Source organism: Lithobates pipiens, unplaced genomic scaffold (assembly GCF_037356315.1).
Source record: "Lithobates pipiens isolate NorthernLeopardFrog02 unplaced genomic scaffold, aLitPip1_a1.2 Scaffold_19, whole genome shotgun sequence".
Classification (NCBI taxonomy): Eukaryota; Metazoa; Chordata; class Amphibia; order Anura; family Ranidae; genus Lithobates; species Lithobates pipiens.
This window is the reverse complement of record NW_027507764.1, coordinates 139,217,135-139,235,260: the sequence shown is the minus strand read 5'-3', so window position 1 is coordinate 139,235,260 and position 18,126 is coordinate 139,217,135. Positions and strand designations below refer to the sequence as shown.

General features: G+C 41.9%; 1 protein-coding gene across 1 annotated transcript in view; it reads right to left on the bottom strand.

Annotated features, from left to right (window-relative positions):
* Window positions 1-283: 283 nt before the first annotated feature.
* NFE2L3 (NFE2 like bZIP transcription factor 3) overlaps window positions 284-18,126 on the bottom strand; it is a 72,713-nt gene continuing 54,870 nt past the window's right edge. Inside the window, exons 4-5 of the mRNA XM_077491310.1 lie at window positions 10,848-10,949; window positions 284-9,759 (exon numbers count right to left, since the gene is read on the bottom strand). Of these exons, the coding sequence (XP_077347436.1) occupies window positions 8,509-9,759; window positions 10,848-10,949 (1,353 nt within the window). The 3' untranslated portion in view covers window positions 284-8,508. The remainder of the gene's footprint in view (window positions 9,760-10,847; window positions 10,950-18,126) is intronic.

Below are 18,126 nucleotides of genomic sequence, written 5' to 3'. Positions count from 1 at the left end.
TTGTGCAGAATCTCCTAATTACATGAATATATTTATACACCTCACGGTCCCTCTAAGTCACCTTTTAAACTGATTTACGTGGTTAAAAAAAATCAGTTGTAACAGGTCAAACAAGTTTACGACCACAAACCATATCCTCCAGCAGAACAAGGCAAAGTAACAGATTTCCATGGTTTTGTTCTGGTAGAACACGTACAAGAGTGATATAGGATTGTCAAGCAACTTCAAATTATTAGATATTTGATTTCTATATAAAAAAAAAAATGGACACAAATACTGAAAATGGTAAATATGCAAGTTTATTGGTTGCTTATTTTTGACATTACCCCTTACTGGTAAACCAAATCTTGTAAAATTGTGAGTGAATTAGTGACTAAAAATAGTTACTCAGCTTATCTATAAAAAAAATTAATACACAGACCCAAAACAGAAAATGGTAAATATGTAAGTTTATTGGTTGTCTATTTGAAACATTACCTTTTAGTGGTAAACCAAACGCTTAAAGTACCGGTAAAGCAACCATGTTTCAAGACAACAGAGATACTAACAGACCTTTGATAGCGTTTACAAATGGTAATCAAGTAATAAGCAGAATCTCTTAATGATAACACTATCAGTATATTAGAGATTTTGAAGTGACAAATGTCTGCTTAGACATTATGTAAAAAAAACAAAAAAACAAACAAACAAAAAAGCAGGAAGTAGATATGTTTGCCCCAATTGCATACAATTGGGTTGATTTACTAAAAGGTAAATAGACTGTCCACTCTGCAGTTGCTCCAGAGCTTAGTAATTGAGGTAAAGCTTCACTTTGCAAAGAATAACCAATCACATGCAAGGTAAATAAAAAAATAAAAATAAATAAAATTTTGCTTGCATATAATTGGATAATGGAAGTTAGCAGAATTTCTGCTCATTTACTAAGCTCAGGAACAACTGCTCCTGCTCCAGTTTTCAAAGTGCACAGTCTTTTTGTCTTCTGTAAATCAATTCCAAAGTTTTTTGCTTAGTCCACACTCCTTTTAAATTATACCCAAAAAGTGGAAGATTTCCATTTTTAGTTTTGAGATATTCTTATAGCATGGCTTTTAAATAATCGTTACATATTGAAGCAAATCAGGCAAGAGAATTTTCTCTCTTTACCAAGAGGTCTAACCCCACTGGGACCCCTCCAAGAGGAGCAGGGGTACAAACACAATGTTTTCCAGATTATATTAATATAGTTTGATGGTGTACTCTTAAAGTTGGGGGCAGATTTGGTTAGGACAGCCCCATTGGTCTGGAAAATAGCTTGCATGGCATTGCCTTTGGCAGGATCCAAGGACCGGTTTAGTATATATATATATTTTTTTATTTATTAAGAACATATAAAGATAAATTTTTCTGTCTGAATGCATGTACGGTTAAAATAGACTCATCAACTATAAAAGAAGGGAAAAAATATTGATATGTGAAAAATTAGTGATAAACCTAACCTGTCCTAATATTGGGTTCTACTCTTAGATAAGGTCAGATATACAAAATCCTCTGTGTATAACCTACTGAGAAACGAGTACCGGTAATTTTTTTTCTTCTTCATTTATCTTGGTGCTTGGGCAATAGAGGCCAGTAATGGTTAATTGTTCACACGTAAAATGTCAGGCACTATTTAAGCAAAACCACATACAGTAAAAACCGGAATTTTATTATAGTTAACCAACAGATTCCATATTTCCTTAATACTATACATTTAATTTTGCCATGTATAGGTTTTAAAAACATCTGCATCATGTACAGTATACTCTATGGGCTAACCCTACAGTGTTTATATTCGAGGCAGGGATAGAAGGTCATTGTGGTGGGTTAGCAGATGTGTCTGACTTTGAATACTATATAGTACGCTTCTAAGAAATTGTGACAAGCTTTAGGAAAAAACTGTCCTCCACCACACAACAGAAATCCTTATGGAATCATGCCTTCAAGGCTAGTTCAGCACAAATGATTTTATATATATATATATATATATATATATATATATAAATAATGTATATGTAGACTGCACAGCATGTATATATGCTTGTCACTGTTTTGTGTATTTATGACATTTATTTATATTTCTAAATGTCATATAACCTGCATATTGAACTTACTAGGTGGGAAAAAATGATAGCAGTATTATTAAACTGATATTTGCTAAAGCACTGCTGGTACTGTATACAAGCAGTGAAAGATATAGTTTACAGCACTGGGAAAACTGGAATTGGTGCAGTGCTGTCTAAGCTTTTTCAGAGCTCATTGCCTCTCTGTGCTGATCCATGGGGTTATTTTGCTAACATGGTTTGAAATGCATGAAACTAAAGGAGAGTATGGATGCTGAAGTCAGCTGAGATATTGTAGGAAACACTTCAATAACAAGAAAACTGTTCACCCCTTAGTACAACTCACATTTTATAGATATCACTGGCTGGTATGGTATATATTTTCAGAGTGGTTGTAAAACATCTGAAATGAACAGAGTATATCACTCTACAGTGTGTAATTGCCTCAATCCAAAGCACCTAGGGTGATTTCCCCCCCCCCCCTCTTCTCTCTATCTGCATTAGTTACACCTGGCAGGTCATCTCGACCCAACAGAATCTTGGTAGACAGCCTGACCTCCCTCCAGTACACAGAAAACAATTAACAGCCTTAGCTCTGTGTGTTTTCTTATGAGACTGCATGAGGGGGGTGTGTCCTTTCCCTCCACTCAGGTTTCAGGTTACACTCAGTTCTCTATGCAGTGTGTGACCATCATACCTCTCCCTTGCCTTCTGGATCTTAGGAATAGTCTATAATCTAGGTGTTTTAGGGGCATGTAGAGAAGAGAGGGCTGAAGATAAACAGGTACAACTTATAAAGGAGGATTAGTTTCATCTATGTATATTAACCTGAGGCTTGTCACTTCAGTGGGGGAGATTTTCCGAAAACTGCTGCACTCAGAATATGGTGCAGCTGCACATGGTAGCCAATCAGCCTCTAACTTCAGCTAGTTCAATTAACCATTGGCAAGAACACCTGGAAGATGACTGGATTGTATGCAAAGCTGCACCAGATTTTGCACTCTCTGGTTTTAGTAAATAACCACCAGTGGGTATATGTAAGAATTTACAACCACTTTTTAACGGAATGTACCATCAAAACACAACAGTTTGAGTTTCATAAGGCCTAAAATACAGTGAGACTAAACCAGGGGTCGCCAAACTGTGGCTCAAGGGCCAGATGCAGCTTTTATCTTGCCCTTGGGGGTCAATGATGAAAGGCACTATTTCTCATGCTGATAGTTACTATGGGGCACCATTTCTTTTGCGAATACCAATGATGGGGCACTATTCCTCCCACTAATACCAATGATGGGGTACTGCTTCTCTATACATAGGAGGTAAGGTTGAATAAAGACAACAGTCCATCCAGTTCAACCCGTGTGGGTGTGTGTGTAGAAAATAATTTCCCATATCCCTGTATACAGTGTTCGCTAGGATGTCCATCTAAGAGTCTTTTTAAACTACCAATACTTCCTTCTGCTGAAAACCAACCCTGCGGCCATGTTTATTCTCAATCCAGCCCCACTAATGTTTGAAAAGTTTGGAGATCCCTGCACTAGAGAAACGAAACAGCAAATCAACACACTAAAAGATACTACTAAGCTGCCCATATGAGGTCAAATTTAAATTGATCAGATCAATAAACTGTGGAGCTAGGATGGCCATAAACAGCCTGATCCAATGGCTTGAAACATGTCTGCACAACTGGTTAAATCCTACCCCTTTCATTGCTAAGCAGTGCATGACCACAAGTTTCATACTAATCTACCAGAATGGATATGATTTGAAAAGCTTTGCCAGCAATATCGCAATTGGTAAATTTAGCTTAACTGAAAACCTTTGCATTCTTTGTATGGTCAAATTTAAGGTTTATCCCCCTTCAGATAGACTTGGAGAAAGTAAATCTGTCAAAGCCCAAACTTAAGGGAGAAAATGGTGTCCCATCAGGAGTTGAGGAAAAAAAAAAAAAACTGGCTGCAGTGCTCACCTCCTCTTCTGTGCTTTCCCTTGCAGTAACTCATTTTTTTTCCACTGGATGCCCTTAGTTCCAGGCACCATTCAATCCAAAAAGGCCATCATGTGACTTGAGAGCATCATGAACCTGTACCATGAGTGATTATAACCATGGTCCCCAGAGCATACATACAATGTTGTAGAGAGTGATGCTGACCTTGAGCATTGCCCACCAGTGGAGAAGATATGAAGAGGACCCTCTGTCACATGATCAGCCTGAAGAATGTACACCCAGGATGGAGCAATAGGATTCCAACTTATCTCTGTTGCATTTTTGGAAAAAATCCCCATGAATTCTTGACATGTCAGGAAGCGTGGGAACATTTTTTAATAAAAACCTGGCAGAGGTTTAATCCCTACCCAATTACAATAAAAAAAACGGTCTGGAGATGAGCTTTAAAGCTTCAAATAAACAGATATAGCAAAATATCAAACAGTTGGTCATGTGCAATGCATTGTGCTGATCCCCAGAAGCCTGCATGTTTCAGTATATAATTACAGTTCCTAAAAGGCACCATACACTCAGATATAGGTTGTCCCTTTTCTACTTTAAAATGCTCTGGAACATACGATTAGTGTGACCGTGGTACACAGAGCTGTATAGTAAGGGCCGGTTCACACTGCGGGCGATGCGAGGCGACACGACTTGCCTCGCCGCGATCTGACAAGTCGCCCCCGTTCTGTACAATGTAACCGTTCTGAGAGGAGCGACTCGAGTCGCTCCGACTCGGAAAAAAGGTTCCTGTACTACTTTTGGGCGACCTCGGGGCGACTTGCATTGACTTCTATACAGAAGTCATTTGCAAATCGCCGCTGAGGTCGCGGCGAGGCAAGTCGGTGTCGCCTCGCATCGCCCCGTGTGAACCGGCCCTAACTGTTCTACTGCATCCAGGAATACAGACCTGGAGTTGCAGCAAAAATAAAACTTTAGGGACTCCATAGGCCATTCCTAAATCAGAGCATTTTACAGCTACAAAGACTTTGTAATATAGTGGTGTACAGGTTTATGTACAGAGTATGGGAACATATCACTATTGCTATTTGCTAACATGCTCAATGTAATTAAGGAAACATGCTGCACTGCTGTCCTTCCATGTACTTGTTACATGTAGGCACAATGAGCAACTAGACCACTAACTGAATGGTTTGTGAACCCAATTATGTAAAATTGAATTTTCTGAGAATTATCAGAATTCTTATTGTCTTTATTACCATGTCAACTGACTTGACTACCCTCAGACTTTAATCAGAAATTTTACATTTTTTAAGTGGCCTTTGAAGATATAATGGGGGGAATTTATCAAAACTGGAGCAGACAGAATCTGGAGCAGCTGTGCATGGCAACCAATCATCTTCTATCTTCAGCTTGTTTACTTAAAGCAAGTTCCACCCCAAAGTGGAAGCTCCGCTTATCGGACTACTTTCCCCCTCCGGTGCCACATTTGGCACCTATCAGGGGGTACCTACCCCCACTTGTGAGAGATCTCGCTGTGGTGAGATCACTTGGAAGTTCGGCCCCCCTCCTCATCCCCCATTCAGAAAGTGCAGCGCACTTTGCGCATGTGCAGTAGGGAACCGACTGTGAAGCGGAAATGGCGGTCGCAGAGCAGATGGAAAAATAAGCTGGGGTGTCGACATCTCTAGATTCCAAGACAGGTAGGTGTCCTAATGTTAAAAGTCAGCAGCTGCAGAATGTGTAGCTGCCGACTTTTAATTTCTTGCAGGGGGTTTGGCAGGACGCCTCTTTAAAGTGTCATTAAACCCGCATCATAAAAAAAACTATCAATAAATGCTGAATTACACGCTGTTCACAGTCATTATGAGATTTGTTTTCTCCATTCTGCACAAAACCTGGTTGATCCTGCTGCTCTCTATCACCACCTTCTGTTCATGGCCCCAATTCAGCCAGGGATTTTGCAGCTGTGGTAGCAACTCTGCACATGCTCAGTTTTCAGAGAGGTTTCTATTCTGAGCATTTCCTCAACTAGCTAAAATCAATGGGGCAGGGAGATTACATGTAGATTAATGGAGGTTTCACCTCCCTCTTATTCTAAGACACAGGCTGGAGGGGCGTGACACAACCTGTGACTGGCAGAAATCTGCCCACATCATGTTATTGCCAAAAATAATAAAGATTTGATTCAAACATAAAATTTGTATGCCAATTTAAAACTGTTTGATATTACATTTTTACTCTTTATTCCAAAGGCTGTTTTTTTTTTTTTAACATGTGACCAGCAGCAGAAGACTAGAGGGAAAGAGCTGGGTCATGTGACAGCTGTGTATCAATTAGGAAAATGGTACTATTTTTATTAAAATAATTACATTGCCATCAACATACAGAAATAGAAGGGACAATGTAAATTACACAGTGTGCGTTTAATGTCAATTTAAGCTGTAAAAATGAAAGAAGCTGATTGGTTACCATGCACAACAACTCCCAGTTTTTGGAAATTCCTCCCAGTTTATGCAGCTTTCCTAAGCATTCAAAATGTAGTGTATTTCTAAAGCTGCAAAGCAAAGCTCAATATTCCAGAGGAAGAGGGAATTGGGTATTTGGTGGCTGAAGAAAGAACAGTTGATTATCTCTGTACACACAAATAATTTTTATTCTAAAATGATTTTTTTTTTCCAACAAATAACTGAAGGTCAGTGTAAAAATAGAAATTTCCAATCATCTGGTGATGAGCAACGAAATCATAAACTATAGGTGCCGTAGTCACTATGGAAACTGGTGCATTGCAGACAGGTAAAATGGTTATCCATGTAAAGTTTATATGATGTGAATGTTTTACATTTTTAGAGAAAGGCCAATAAGGCAGACTAGCAATTTTGTGATGTCTGATTTAGCGCCAATATTTTTTAAACCACAAATGTGGACCATACATTGTAGCCACCAAAGTTCTTTAGAAACTGGTGACATCGGTGTGGTACTGGCAAGGCTCCAAATGTTTGTCTGGCCCGTGTGGATGGAACAGGCAGACATTACAAGTTTTTTCCCATATTTTAAAATTCAACTGAATAAAAAAAAAAAAAAATAATAATAAAAAAAAAAAAAAAGTTTATGATTTAGATTTTTCTACACCGAACTGAAGGATCCAGCCTGCTACACGCCATAAAAAATTGCTAAAGGGCAGTTCTTATGCCACTGTTGCAAAGGACAGATTTGAAATGTTAAATTCACCACTAGTGATGATCTAACAAAATTCTTATAATCCATTATGTGAGGATGGAAGACAAATAATACCAGGGTAAAGTTATGGCACCATGTAAAATATAATAAAGAGGCCACACATCAGGATGTTGTGGAGATGGTCTCCATCATGGGCCCCTTTATATTAAACCGGACAATTCTTTGAAACAGCTGCTGACATCCATCCATCTCTCTCAGAATGAAAGGCCACACACTAGGGCTGAAAACAAAATACATGGGGGTGCAAATACTTTATACCGAATAAAAATCTCAGCCATACAAGTTCAAAATAACGAAACAGGATTTCTAGAAAAAAAAAAAAGCATATTATTTCCCTGTAGTATAAAATGCAAAATAAGTTGATCGTAAATGAAAAATTTCTTTAGCAAGTATTTCCATTGTAAACAAAAAAAAAAAATTGTCAGCCAACATTTATACTGGAGAAATTACATATAAAACAATACAAAATAAGCAACTCCAGCTTGCTATTTAATGATAGTCTTAAATACTGTGTATGACAAATATACCAGGATCAGCCACCAGGACTTTTTTTTTTTAGTAGAAAAAAAACACAAGATGAACAAGAACCAAAAAAAAAAAAAAAAAAAGTAGAACTCATAATTTATAGACCTATTGTATAAATTAAAAACAAACAAACACCACTTATCTTAAATGAAACAAAAAAGCAAGAATAGAACATTTAGCAATGTGCTCCAGTGCGACAGACTAAATCTAAGGTCACTTTGTAATTAGACAATTTTGTCTTTTTTGGGGTGTCAAGGTCTTTGATTTCTCATATCTCAGTATTTGTTTAAAAAGAAAATCAAATTATAAAAAATAAAAGGCAAAAGAAAAACCAAATACATTATATTGATATAAGAATGCCTCTTCTTGTACAACCTAAGTCATATTATACACCAAATGTCCACATATGAAGCAGGATAATATTGTACAGCCATGATGATATCAATTCGTAGTCACACGGTCTGTACAAGTTTAGTGCCAGATAAAAGCAGCTTCCTCATTTTTTTTAATTTTTTTTTATTCTTTTATATATTTTTTTTTTTTTTTAGGAGTGCATAGCTGTCTTGTGGAAAAAAAATATGTTAACAGCTACTTTATCATTAGCACACATAGTCCAGTGCTCAATGTCTGGCATGTTACAGTATTATATCACTGCTGCCACTGTGTTTTGGGATAGTTTGTCTCTCCTTAGAACTACTGCATTAATGAGTTCAGTGTTTATTTTTGTTTCTTGTCTTTCTGTGAATCTTTTTTTTGCTCAGATTTGAACAGTCTCCTTGGAACAACAATGATGCTACCATCACTATTACAGTGCAGTGCATATTGGCTTGGATTGACTGGTCTGCCCTGATCGTCTCGTAGTCTGCTAAACACATTGCGGTAGAGGTCATTAAGTTTCTGTTTCAAGTGGCTCATGGACTTGCTGCACTGAGCTCGCTCTTTCAAAAGCTTTTCTTTCTGTGCCTTCAACTGATTGACATCGTCCTCCAAGTTCAAAATTACATCCAGCTTACGTTTTCTGCAGTTCTGAGCAGCGACCTTGTTTTTCCCCCTACGCCGAATATCTCTTATAACAGATATCTGTGTCTCAGTCAAGTAATGCTTGGATAACATGGTGTTAAACATCTCTACGGGCATGCTAACAATTTCATCTACTGAGAAGGGAATTTTTAGGGACTTAGCCCGACGTTCATCACGGCTGAGGCTTTTCTCCATTCCACCAACACAGGGGCTTCCTAATTTACCTGATTTTGCTGTCCAGCTGTAATGATGTTCAGGACTGGACTCTGAATGGTCAGGCAGCTGATTATATGAATGGTTATGCCGGACATTATTTAACGACACTTCATCATAGTAACTTGCATCATCTTGATAATCCATCTGGCAAAGTTTGTTGATATCTGTCCAACTACCTCCAACTGCCCCTTCTAGGCCATCATAAGAGACAGATTCAGAGTCACTGCTGTAGCCAGCAGCTCCTTCATCCTCCCCATAGGTTATCGATGAAGAATCAGATATGCTTGCAGAGGCAGGGCTATGGCTTGAATTAAGGGAAAGTCCAGAATCTGAATCTGGTTCTTCAAACAACTGAGACACCTCCAGAGGATCAAATCCTTCTTCCAAGGCTAAGGACATTAAGTTGATTTCATCAAATACATTCTCATCAAGACCACAAAGAAGATCTTGATTTGTTGAGTTTCTAGAGCAGTTGTCAGTAGCTGGAAATAAAGATGTTAAATCTGTTACACTCAGGGGTCCTCCAGGAACAGTATTTGAGTTTAATTGCATGAAGCTTTCTGGTGTCTGGGTCAACTCTCCAATGGACCGGACACTGTGATTTGATGTGTACATGGCTTCCTGCAGACTTACATCTTGACTTATTGCCTCAGTAAAAACCACATTGTAGGGTGCAGTAGAGCTGATTGGATTGTTGGTATTTGAGATTGACTGGATATCCTCCAATGTAATCTGGGGGAAAAAAAAATCATGGATTCACATTACTGTTTTATTTGTAGATCTATTCTATTCTGTTCAGCCCCCATTAATTCTGCAAACTCTAAAGCACAACGTTTACTGTAGCTTTTGGTCAATCCATTTGAAACCATAAAATTAAACCATGCCATTTGTCTTGCTATCCCATCTAACAGTACTTGTGCATAGAATAAGCTCTTTATTGCTCCCTCATATGTTACAAATAGCAGCTGTGAGAACCCAGAGGGGAAATTAAATCTTTGAAGGTAAAGTTGATTTTTACAGTCTGTCTGGACACAATTATTATCTCTCCTTTACATACAGCTTAGAACTATTTGAATGCAGTATGTTGTCTAAAGGCCAACCAAAAATCCATAATTCCAGCCTATGGGGGGGGGGGGGGGAGGAAAGAAGGCTGCTATCTAGGGATTAAGAGGGCCCTGCTCAGAAGAGCTTACAATCATAGATTTACTTACACACAGTGGTGTAGTGGGTAGCACTCTCACCTAGCAGTAAAAATGGTGACTAGTTCGAATCCCAACCAAACCTACCTGGAGTTTACATGTTCTCCCTGTGCCTGTGTGGGTTTCCTCCGGGTACTTCAGTTTCCTCCCTCACTCAAAAGACATGCCGGTAGGTTAATTGGCTTCTGTCTAAAATTGGCCCTAGTATATCAGTGTGAGTTAGTGATTCGATTTGTAAGCTGCTTGAGGATGGGGACCAATATGAATGTACAATGTATATGTAAAGCTCTGTGTAAACTGACGGCGCTATACAAGTACCTTAAATAATAAAATAAGTGATCAAAGCAGAGCAGTGTTTATTTGGTACCAAAGGCTGGGTTCCTACTGTCTAGTGATGGAAATCAAGCCCCGAATGTGGCACTGCACTTCAGATCATTACATTGGGAAGTGTAATTAAACTAACTGTAACATGTACTAACAAAATGTACATTGTTATTATCATCTTGTTTTATTGGCCAAATGCTGAGGCCACTATTATTGTCAATTACATTCTCGCATTACTAATATTAATAATAATAAAACTGCAACATTTTCAGGACCAAAATACCCAAATATACTTACATTTATATCAGGCAAAGAAAGGAGGTCTTGCCATAGTTCACTGACTGAATTTCCTGTTCGGGGGGAGGGCTGAGTATTCTGAAGAGAAGTTTCACTTGTGCCCTGCACAAAGATCAAAATTCATTGTTGATATTAGCACAAATGGTACTGACGTTCAGACACACATGCAGAATATTACAAAAAATAACAGGCTTTGGGCTTAAAGTGAACTTGTCACCCACTGTAAAGTAACAAAAGTAACCCTAAATCTAGCCCTAGAGCATTCTCCTAAAGATGCTAGTTATTAGATTTCGAAGCTTGAAAACCCTTTTTTGTACCTTTCTGTTCACTTGTAAAGTGGAGTTCCATCCAAAAGTGGAAGCTTTGCTTATCTGACTCCCCTCCCCCCCTCCGGTGCCACATTTGGCCACTTTGCTCAGATGTCAAATCTCTAATAACAAAGTGAAACAAAGATCAGAGAGGTGGACAGACAAGGGTTTTCTGGCTAATAAAGGTAGAAGCAGTCATGTGCACTTAGTTTTAAAATGTTATAATGCATGTCGGGGTTGCTTTAGAGTACCCTGGATGTTGGATCACGGATACCGGATTATTACAGTGCAAGAACAAAATCTTTCAAAATCAAAATTCAGATGTGAGCAGACACCCCCAGCTAGAGGCGGGTACGCACAGATCCGAATTTTGATCTGCGTCTAACCCTACCTGTTTGAGAGAAGATGATTGGTAGATCTAACAGGTCTGTTGGAAAAACTTTCATTTGATCAGCCGCTGCAGTGCAGGTCAGTGTATTCTGGCAGCGAAGGACTCCTCCATCCACTTCGCTTGTGTGGATGGGGGAGTCAGTTTATTTTCGTTCCACCCCCCAGTTGAAGGAAAATGTTATTTTCTTGGCATGTATACCCAGCTAAAAAGATACCGAGCTTTTAAGAGCTGGTCCATGCTCTTAAAAAAAAAAATCCCAACCATATGGTTCGGGATCCACCCAGAAGCCTGGACTGCCAGTTGGTCCTCCTGTCCCTTCTGCCCCCTCCACAATCCAGTGCTCCAGTGAGCACTGGAGGGGCAGAGCAAAGAGCCGCTGACAGACGGTCATTGCTCTTTGCTTAGATCGGAGGGGGAGAACTGAGCAATCAGCAGTCTTTGTTGCTCAGTTCTCACTGCAGAGCCGGCAAGGGGATCGATCCTGCATCCACCTAGGCGAGTATAATGGTTTGGATTTTTTTAAACCCCAAACTTCTTTTAATGTTAGTCTAAGTTGGCCAACTCATTGAAAACAACCTTGTATTTTAGTGTTCAATTTACAACTCTCTATATTTAATACATTATCAAAAATACGCAGGCTGTGGCCCTTTCTTCAGAGTGCATGCACCAGTGATGTCACTGGCTGCATGTAATGTAAATATCTCCTAAACGGTGCTCGTTTAAAAGATATTTACACTACCTGTAGGTAAACCTTATTATAGGCTCACCTATAGGTAAATGTCAGTGGAGGAAGTTTACCTTCTCTTTAAGGTTAAAAACCGCCATAAGTAGTCAAGGTATACACTATAACTCCTTCAAACCCCATCTCTCATAATGTATTCATGAAATCCTAGAACACTGAAGGACTGTAGATTTGTCAATTTTCATTCCAAACCACACTACTATATGCAGATAACGTGTACAGATAGCGGCTTTTTATTGTCTTCAGCCGCTAGCCTGTAACAATTATTCTGCATTTGGCGACAATTGGAGTTTTGTAATAGAATAGCCAACATATTTTGGAATTGTCAATTAGGCCCTCCAATTGTTGACTAAACAACTGTTACCAATTACTGAATAACAAAAATTATTTTTTGTGAAAAAGCCCTAAAGTGCAGCAAAACATCTGTTTCTGTCTTACGTGTTATACATAAGAGCAGCTCTGAGACAACACTGATGCTAGACAAAAGCTTTAATCAAAAGAAATACACTTCATGGTTCCCCAATGCCAGGTCTGTTATAGTTAGCTATTGCACAACTGTGTACTCCGATTTTCTAATTTATTAAATAGGTACATGGTATACCTTCTGCAGTTTATGGAGCACGTTAATATGTCAGACGCACAAGTCATAATTATCTATAACTACATACTGTATATTTATTCAGCAAGGCAGCAAACACAATTGCAATGCAGGAGAGCTTTGTACAGCGACTCTATAGCATAAAAACAAAACAGCGTCTCCAAACCAATAACTAAACTCAGGTTAGTTACCAACAGGGTGCTCCTTAAGGAGTTCCTCAAAACAATCAGGCAGCATCTGTACCTTTTCAGAGTTCTGTCAGCACTCAGCCTTTTCACACAGCAGCAGGCTCCCATACCGGAGAGAGAGCCCTAAACATCAGTCAGCTTACATATTTAAAAGGCATGTGGACAGCTAAGACTATTAATGAGGCTTTAGCCCACCCAAAGCTCTACAAAGCCACTGAACGTCAGGGCCCAGAACAGAACAGAGCTTTGAACAATGTTAATGGCTGAACCCAATTTTGCAACTTTGACACGTGTTAGTAAAAACTGTACATCTAATCACAACTACTTTGTGTATCCAGGTGAATTATACCTTGGGCTTACTTTTATCGGTATATAATTATTAACCACTTCAATACCGGGCACTTATACACCTTCCTGCCCAGACGAATTTTGAGCTTTCAGCGCTGTCGCACTTTGAATGACAATTGCGCGGTCATGCTACACCATACTCAAACTTAATATTTATCATTTTTTTCACACAAATAGAGCTTTCTTTTGGTGGTATTTGATCACCTCTGGGATTTTTATTTTCTGCTAAACAAATAAAAAAATGCTGAAAATTTTGAAAAAAAACGTTTTTTTTTTGTTTCAGTTACAAAACTTTGTAAATAAGTAAGTTTTCTCCTTCACTGATGGGCACTGATAAGGTGGCACTGATCGGCACCAATGATGTGGCATCAATGAAGTGGCACTGATATGCGACACAGATAGACATGGATAGGCGGCACGGATAGGTGGCACAGATGGGCACTGATAGGCAGCACAGATGGGCACTGATAGGCGGCACAGATGGGCACTGATAGGCGGCACAGATGGGCATTGTAGTGTACAGTATTGTAGGGATGGATGCCAATCAGTGCCAAACAATGCATGGCAGTGATGCCCATTGTGGGCACTGATTGGCATCCATTGTGGGCACTGACTGGCATCCCTGGTGGTCTAGGGGGGGCATACCTTGTGCTGCACATCCCTGGTGGTCCAGTGAGGGCATCCTCGGGGGGGGGGGGCTGTGCTGCTAATCGATCAGCACAGACCCCCCGTCAGAGGAGTGAGGAAAAGCCGATCACCGGCTCTTCCTATTTACACTGTGATTGGACACGGCTGATCACATGGTAAAGAGTCTCCGTCAGAGACTCTTTAACGAGATCGTAGTTGCGGTGTGTCAGACTGACACACCGCAACAACGATCGCCGCGATGCGCGACCCCGGGGGCACGCAGCGGCTCAATATCCTGATCACGTCATATGACGTCCGGTCAGGATATTAAAACCACTTTGCCACCGTCATTTTGCTATATGGCGGGCGGCAAGTGGTTAAAGGAACACTGGCCCAAAATAGGAAAGAAACATCTAATTTATTTTTAAATTTAGCTGTATATTTCTTGCTATTACCATTACGTAGCACTAAAGAACAACCAAAAATAAATTCTCCTGTTCCTGATGATCGCAGTCATACCACATGTGTGTATGTTATTTGTTGCTTGTACTTGTAATAGGGCCCAGAAACAATAGTACGCATTTTGCTTTTTCTATTCTACCCAAAACCCACCGACACCAACACTACTAAAAAGGGGGTGTGGTCCAACTAGGGAGGAGTGAGGATGCGCTGTGCCTGAGCTCTATCTGGTCCACAGCTACACAAGAAGCTACAGGGGCGATTCCTCTGAGTTTTCCACCCAGGGCATGTCACAGTCGAGCATCTTCACAGCCCAAAAAAGCCCACCAACAAGGCCAGGGATCACTGGAATCGTTCCTCTCCAAAGATCCAAGATGGTGCCGGAACGAACTGTCCCACAGCAGCACCATGAGGTTCAGCCTGCGCCGCCAGCGTTGTCTCCTATCCCTTTACCCAGGGTGGTAAGCGACTCCACCCCCCCGCCTAACCCCGCTTCTCCTCATCACAAGACTAGGGCGCAGAGATAGCAAACCTGCAGGAGACAGGGATATCAAGCAGCACCTGTGGTCTCTCCCCACTAAAGAGGACTTGGAGCGTTTTACCAGCCAAATTGAAATGGCTTTTAAGCAAGACATTGAGCAATTGAAAACAGACACCACTGAGCAAGGACAGAGTAGAAACTTTGGAGCAGAAGTTTAATGAAACTGTGCCCGCTATCTCTCAGCTCAGAGAACAGTCCTTTGCCCATAGTCACCAAATTGAGGCCCTCCTATGCCAATTAGATGACATGGAAAACCACAGCAGGTGAGCGAACATTCGCATACACAGCCTACCAGAAGCCACCCCGCCTAAAGACATATCTACGCTGCAGGGGGTGATCCATGAAATCCTGAGCCTACCACCCTCAACCCCGATTGAGATAGACAGGACCCACAGAGCACTCAGGCCCTATCGGACGACCTGGAGAACCCCAGGGATATTAATTTCAAACTCCACAAATATACCCAAAAGAACGCATCATGCAAAAGATGCACAACAGACTGGTCTTTGACTTTGATGGAGCCCAGCTGTCCTAACAGGACCTCTCCAGATGCACCCTAAAGCAGCAGGCCTCACATACCCCCTGGGACTTCCCATTCAGCCTCCAGGAGTCCAAAAATGGCCTATGGGCCGTGCTGCGCACCAAGGATGACCTCCCGCGCTTCTTGCACACCCTGGAACTTGACCCAGTTGACGTCCCAGATTGGCTCAACATTCCTAATATCCCGATTCCCCAGATACCCCAACAGTGGATCCCCGGCGGCCCGTCAGGCGTTGCTCCCGTGGTCGCAAAAGGCAGACGGAGTGACCTTCCCCGGGCCCCACTGTCCCTAGAGACTGACCATGCCGCTGATGAAACTTATCAGCAGTCCCTTGAAAGGACCAAGATCATCTCCTTTCCTCTACTGGTTTCCTGGAATTTGGCATAGGAGCCAAAGACACAATGCTGTAAGCAGACCCACTCCACGAAGGGCACTGAATCTGGCTGCCCCTGTGCTATTACCCAGCATTAAGTTGAAGCTCCTGCTACATGCCTTCCCCCTTCCCCTCCTTTCTTTTTCTCTTACTCTCCTCAGTCCCCCACGTTGCTTCTGATAGCTGTTTGTTGCTTTGGCCTTCAGGTTGTTCGTTTTTTTCCCCCCGTGAACGCCCACAAGGAACTGAGGGGTACAGATGGACCAATTGTCATTGGCTTCAGGTATGCCATCACTAAAGGTACTGTCTTATAACATTAGGTGGCTCTGCTCTCCACAGAAGCGCAACAAACTATGGCTTGAACTGAAATGCCTGCGGGCCCCAAGTAGTGTTCCTGGAGGAAACTCACTTTAGACAGCAATCCCTTCCCAAGATACCCACACATCTCTATAACCAATGGTTCTTTAGCAACTTCCCAGTAGCTAAAGGACGTAGTACAGCCATCGCATTTCCCAAATCCTGCCCATTGCAACCTTCGGAAAGCCACGTAGACCCACAAGGCCGTTATGTCTTTGTGAAAGGAGTCATGGCCAACACAAAATTAATGTTTGCAACTTCCTACACATCCGATACCCAACAACTTTCCTTTATAGACTCCGTATTAGAAAAGCCAGACTTTAGAGAGGGCCTTTTAATTCTTGGAGGCGACTTCAATGTTGGCCCTGACCCACTTCTAGACACATCTCGTGGCCGTCCCACACACTCCCAGACCTTCCTTAAATATTTTCGCAAATCGCTGCAGAATAATTTTCTCATCGACACATGGAGAGTAGGGATGAGCTTCGTGTTCGAGTCGAACGTACGTTCGACTCGAACATTGGCCGTTCGGCGAATTCCGAACGTTTTGGCCGTTCGCGTCAAAATTCGAGTGACGCGCGCGCGGACCACAATGCACTGCGTTGGCGCAGTGCATTGCTGCCCGATGATTGGCCAAGCATGCACTGTAACCCCGCATGCTTGGCCAATCGCAGCGCCGGCAGCGAGGAGAGCCATGATTGGCCACAGGCATCCTGCCTGTGGCCAATCATAGCTCAGGCTGTGTAGTGCACGCCCCACACTATATAAGGCCGCCTTTAAGGCGGCCTCCTGTAGTGTGTTACTTTGCATCTGAAGCAGTGGGTGTTCTGTGTACCTTCAACACAGTACACACCAATCGTTTTTGGCTGATTTCCTATCTTGCTGCTGTGTAGTGGTTGTTGTCTGTGCCCTGACTGCAGTATACACCACTATATTCACCTCACCTATATAGCTAGTGATCTAGCTTTAACCACTTAACAACTGCCCATTGCCGATTAACGGCTTCAGGGCGGTTGTTTAACTCAGAGAGGCCGTTAATTAACGGCCTCCCAGAATTCTGCTCTCGCGTGCCCCGAGGTGTGCGCACTCGAGAGCATCCGTGACCGCCGGGTCCATAGGACCCGGCGCATCACGGTAAACGGCCGCTCATAGCGGCCGTTTACCACGTGATTGCTCCGTCAAATGACGGAGTGATCACTTGGAAACAAACCGGCGTCATGTTATGACGCCTGTTCCTCCCTCCCCTTTCTGTACCGATCGGTACAGCGGAGGGGAAAGAGATCGGTGTCAGCAGCGATGTGGGCTGCATCTGCAGTGCCCACATCGCTGCTCACCGAATTTAACCCCTCAATTCCCTGCCAATACTCTGCAATACCAGTGCATACTCTGCAGTACCCCGCCATTACTCTGCAGTACCCCGCCATTACTCTGCAGTACCCCGCCATTACTCTGCAGTACCCCGCCATTACTCTGCAGTACCCCGCCATTACTCTGCAGTACCCCGCCATTACTCTGCAGTACCCCGCCATTACTCTGCAGTACCCCGCCATTACTCTGCAGTGCAGTACCCCGCCATTACTCTGCAGTGCAGTACCCTGCCATTACTCTGCAGTGCAGTACCCTGCCATTACTCTGCAGTGCAGTACCCTGCCATTACTCTGCAGTGCAGTACCCTGCCATTACTCTGTAGTACCCCGCCATTACTCTGCAGTGCAGTACCCCGCCATTACTCTGCAGTACCCTGCCATTACTCTGCAGTGCAGTACCCTGCCATTACTCTGTAGTACCCCGCCATTACTCTGCAGT